The 4,367-nt window shown below is 33.9% G+C and overlaps 1 protein-coding gene across 1 annotated transcript; it reads left to right on the plus strand.

Annotated features, from left to right (window-relative positions):
* The first annotated feature begins 657 nt into the window (after positions 1 to 657).
* On the plus strand, positions 658 to 1,817 carry LOC111618232. The gene is made up of 4 exons (XM_023359716.1): positions 658 to 1,326; positions 1,390 to 1,458; positions 1,618 to 1,624; positions 1,741 to 1,817. The coding sequence occupies exons 1-4, from the start codon at positions 658 to 660 to the stop codon at positions 1,815 to 1,817; spliced, it is 822 nt and encodes a 273-aa protein (XP_023215484.1).
* Positions 1,818 to 4,367: the final 2,550 nt, after the last annotated feature.

The raw sequence follows: 4,367 nt of genomic DNA on the forward strand, positions 1-4,367 counted from the left end.
CTTTTTAGTAAAAAAAAAAAAACTTATTAAATTCTCAGCATGAAATTTCTGCAAAGAATTCCAATTTAATCGAAACCCCAATTTAATCCCAATTTGCAAAGAACCCCAATTTAATCGAAACGAAAAATGAAATTTCATAGAGAAAGTATTGAAATAACATCGATTATTTGATAAAATAACTGGCTATATAATTAATTAATTTATCATGAACTTTCGCAATTTATGCATTTTCACGCAAGTACTATTAATATTTAATTTATATACATTATTATAAAATGTTTACTGATGATATAATTTATGCAAATATGAATTGATTATTTAAATATTTCTAATAATTTGTAAGAAACAACAGGAAAAATGTATTCTAATTTACAAGAAACAATTTGTTTAACTTGTTTCTTAGAACCTTGCCTAAGGATGGCTATCCCCTTTGGCTTCGATATTTTTAAAATATGTAGGTGCAGGAAAGAAATATTTACTCTAAAAATGATTAAATTAAAAAATAATTATGTCAAATTCATAAAATATGCTTTATGGATATGGACTTTATTGTTATTCTGGCAGATAATACCGATATTGAATAAATACGCAATTTGCGAAGGGTGGCTTGATTATATAACCAATGAGCCTGTACTATTAACAACGGTTTACGCAATAATGTACTTAACTTATTCCATATGCTTAACTTTTCTTTCGAAAAATGACAACAAACTCGATTTAGAAATTGATTTAAAAAATGAATACTTTCAACAAAAGATGATAGAAGAAAAAAATTCTTTACTTAGAACAATTTCCTTGTTGACAGTTTTTTGTACAATAATGGTTATTATTGCCTTTCAATTTTTGAATGTATATGTTTATTATCCCGGAGTCGAAAGAAAGAAGAAATTTGAAGGAGAAGCACTATTATGCACTATTCTGTATGTTCTAGGTGTCATACCTATAAATGGAGGATTTGCATTTGGTTTATTGTTAGTAGCTTTATTGTTGTTAATCGCGTATAAAGAATTTGAACATGTACTGTTTGAACTGTCGTTCAAACAGAATATTCCTAAGAATATTCACAAGAATATTCCTAATGAATTGAAAAAATTGATGCTTCGACAACAAGAATTATGGATATTCATCAATCAATTTAACACTAAACTTAGTTATCCATTTTTCGTTCTGTACTTTTCTGTTATGTGGATAATTAGCTTCTACTTTTACACATACCTATTTGCAGATGTGAATGATTCAATGCGTTTAGTCTCCTTACTAGAGTCCATAGTTTTTACCTTCGTGTTTACAATTCTGGGTTGTTTACTCTCTTGTTTCGCATTTTCGGTAAGTATTCGTGTTAGCAATGTCATTTTTTTTTTTTTCGAAAGCTAATATCTTACTTTTTAGATGCAGAATGGTTTTCAAGATATTCGTCAACTCGCAGATTGCAGTCTCAAATTGGAACAGAAACTCAAGGTATAGACTACAATTTTATCCATGAAGAGTTGGTAAAGTTATAATAACTTCTTACATGGTAAAATATAATAAATTATGTCTATATTTTTTATATGGTAAGAAATAATATATTTTAAAACCGGGTAATATTNAATAATTTTAAATTATTTAAATTTTTAGATGGCGAGTACGTTGGATTCTATTCTTTCAGGACTTTTAAAGTTAAGGGAGGCATCGAAAGTGAACACAAATTGTAACAGAATATTACTCTTGAAATTTATAGAAAAATTTTTAAATTTTTAGATGGCGAGTACGTTGCATTCCATTTTTTCAGGACTTTTAAAGTTAAGGAAGGCAACGAAATTGAACAAAAATTGTAACAGAATATTGTTATCGAATTTTACTGAATATAACTAATGTACACCATATGAACACCGTAATGTAATCCATATGAACACCGTAATGTACACCGTATTACTATACATTTTATGACGAAAACAATTTGTCATTTGTGTAACAGTTATGATATAATATTCCTTTTGGACACGAAAGACTGTGATAGCCTTTATGTACAGTACAGTACAGTACATATCATCCGTAATATGAAGATAGATACACCCTGCAATAAATGTATTTTATAGAGTACAATTTTTTTTTTTTTTAATTTCAAAATTCACATTTTTTTTATATTTAAAACACAAAGTGTAATGTTTATGTATCAGATTAGAATACATAATATGATTATTTTTATTGCTGTAAGCTGGGCTTAGGCCTATAAGTAATAATGAACTTTCAAAAATGGATCGATGCTGCGATAAGTAATCAAGAGGAAAGTGCATTATCTATATATATAATCGAGACGGGTTGATGATAATAATAATAATAATAATAAGCGCAGAGCCCAAACGGTTAGGAGTTGAAAGTTGAAATTTGATACACAGTTAGGGTACGTCACGAAAACGCACACTAAGAAGGGATTTTTCGAAATTCCTTCCCACGGGGGAAAGGGACAGGATTAAGGCTTAATTAACACTTCCATCAACAATGGAAGTGTTAAGTAACAATGAAATTGTTAAGAGAAAGCGACGTGCAAGACGCAGATGCAGATTTTTCGTTTTTGCGGGAAATCGAACATATTTTTAGAACCATCTAAAAATTCTCTAATCAGTTCGGAAACAGGGGGACCCAATTCTTGCATTCTGAAAATGGGTAAGGTCGACTATAACGTAATAATGTTAATCTTCCCTATCGTTACTTTTGCCCGAGCAACGCGGGCCTAGCTGCTAGTTGTTAATATGAGGATAGTAGAAAACATCGCGGAGGGCCGCAAATTGCCCTACGTCTATCTTATATGTTATTTCTAGGCGGTTTTTAAAACTTTCCGTCCTGTGGGCACTAATAGAATCTTTTTAGCAAGCCCATTAAAGTTTGGTTTATTTGTATACGACAAAGCAACAAGTGGGCGATCTTCCGAAAGGAAATGCTTCCCGGGAGGACTTTCTAAGGGAAACTGGCTCCTATTTAAGTGTTACAAACGTAAAGAAAACCAGGAAAGCGCCACGTGGCCAGCCCGTTGGAAAGGCACAAACCCACGATCATCAGTGTTCAGTAGTTTTATCCACTCGACCACTGGTGGTCTGCAAGCCCATTAAGGGTTCGGCAGACCCACAATGGCACGGCCAAATAGTGAGGGACCATGGCCAGATGGCTGAGCGGTCAAGGTGGCAACCTACCGCTCTGAGGGACATAGTATCGAATCCGGAGGGGTCGAAAAATCTCCAGGAATTTTTTGGGGGGGTTGATCCGATCGGATATGTCGGCCCTTACCACTCAGCCGCCAATTGTGGGTTTGGCTGAACCAATAATGGGCTTTCTAAAAGAGGCCGTCTTAGTGTCCACGGGGCGGAAAGTGCAAAAAAAAAAAAAAAACAAACAAACAAGTAGTAAGAGACCGACATATCCGGACGGACTATTCCCGAAAAATTCCTAAGGTTTTTCGATCCGTCCAGATTCAATCCCGACTCCTCCAAAGCGATAAGTGTCACCTTAACCGTCTATTCCTTGATGTTTTAACACTTCAATTGTTGGCATGTTTTAATTTCTCACGTCAGTTAAGGCCAGTAACTGATTCATGTCAATATTGCTACTGAAAGAAGCACACGTATGATATATTATTCAAATTGATGTGGAATTTCTTGGCTTTTTTCTATTTCAACATTCGGCATGTTTACTAATCTCTCTCCTAGCTATGTCTGCGCATCTGAAGCTCATTCGACAAGTTCGTCTTCATCGGATTTTATCGGATGCGACTTTGTCTATAGTATTCCATGCAATCCCTAGTATCCTGACATTTTCCTGGAGCGTTCGTCTTCGCGTCAGCTGCTTTGCTCTTCAAGTGGCATCTCCTATCGCTGTTTTTGGGTGTCGGTGGTCTGACAGGCGAAAGACATGAACAGTCCGTATCTCACTACAATGCCTTTCAGATGCTTTGTGTGTCTTGTCCTCAAAACTTCCTCATTTGTGAGACGATCAAGGGAGCTAATTCCCATCAGTCCAATTATAATCATTAGATACATAACAATAAAGAATATCATCACTCTTTTGAATACAATATAAGTCAAAATGCGATAGTTATACGATAGAGCTATTAACTATTAATTAATTAATAATACAAATTTAAAATCTTTAGCTTAAAACTTATATTTATAGATCCAACTTTGTCAATTATTAATTTTAGATAGATTCGGGCAAAGATAATGTGCAATATTTTTCTATTTTTATCGAGTAAGTTACACCGGGATAATGTAATGAATATGTGCAATAAATAGTTGGAGAACGAAGTCGATTCTATACTATAAGCCCATACAAGATGTGCTAGCGACCGTGAAACATCGCATGACAAAGTCGCGAGATTCGTGCGATATCGCTCT

The sequence above is a fragment of the Centruroides sculpturatus genome, unplaced genomic scaffold (assembly GCF_000671375.1).
Source record: "Centruroides sculpturatus isolate CEXI.00-Female unplaced genomic scaffold, Cexi_2.0 scaffold205, whole genome shotgun sequence".
In the NCBI taxonomy this organism is placed as follows: domain Eukaryota; kingdom Metazoa; phylum Arthropoda; class Arachnida; order Scorpiones; family Buthidae; genus Centruroides; species Centruroides sculpturatus.

Coding starts and splice junctions, on each gene's coding strand:
- LOC111618232 (XM_023359716.1), top strand. CDS start 658: ATGTACTTAACTTATTCCATATGCTTAACTTTTCTTTCGAAAAATGAC. Junction 1,327..1,389: donor TCTCTTGTTTCGCATTTTCG/GTAAGTATTCGT, acceptor CTTACTTTTTAG/ATGCAGAATGGTTTTCAAGA.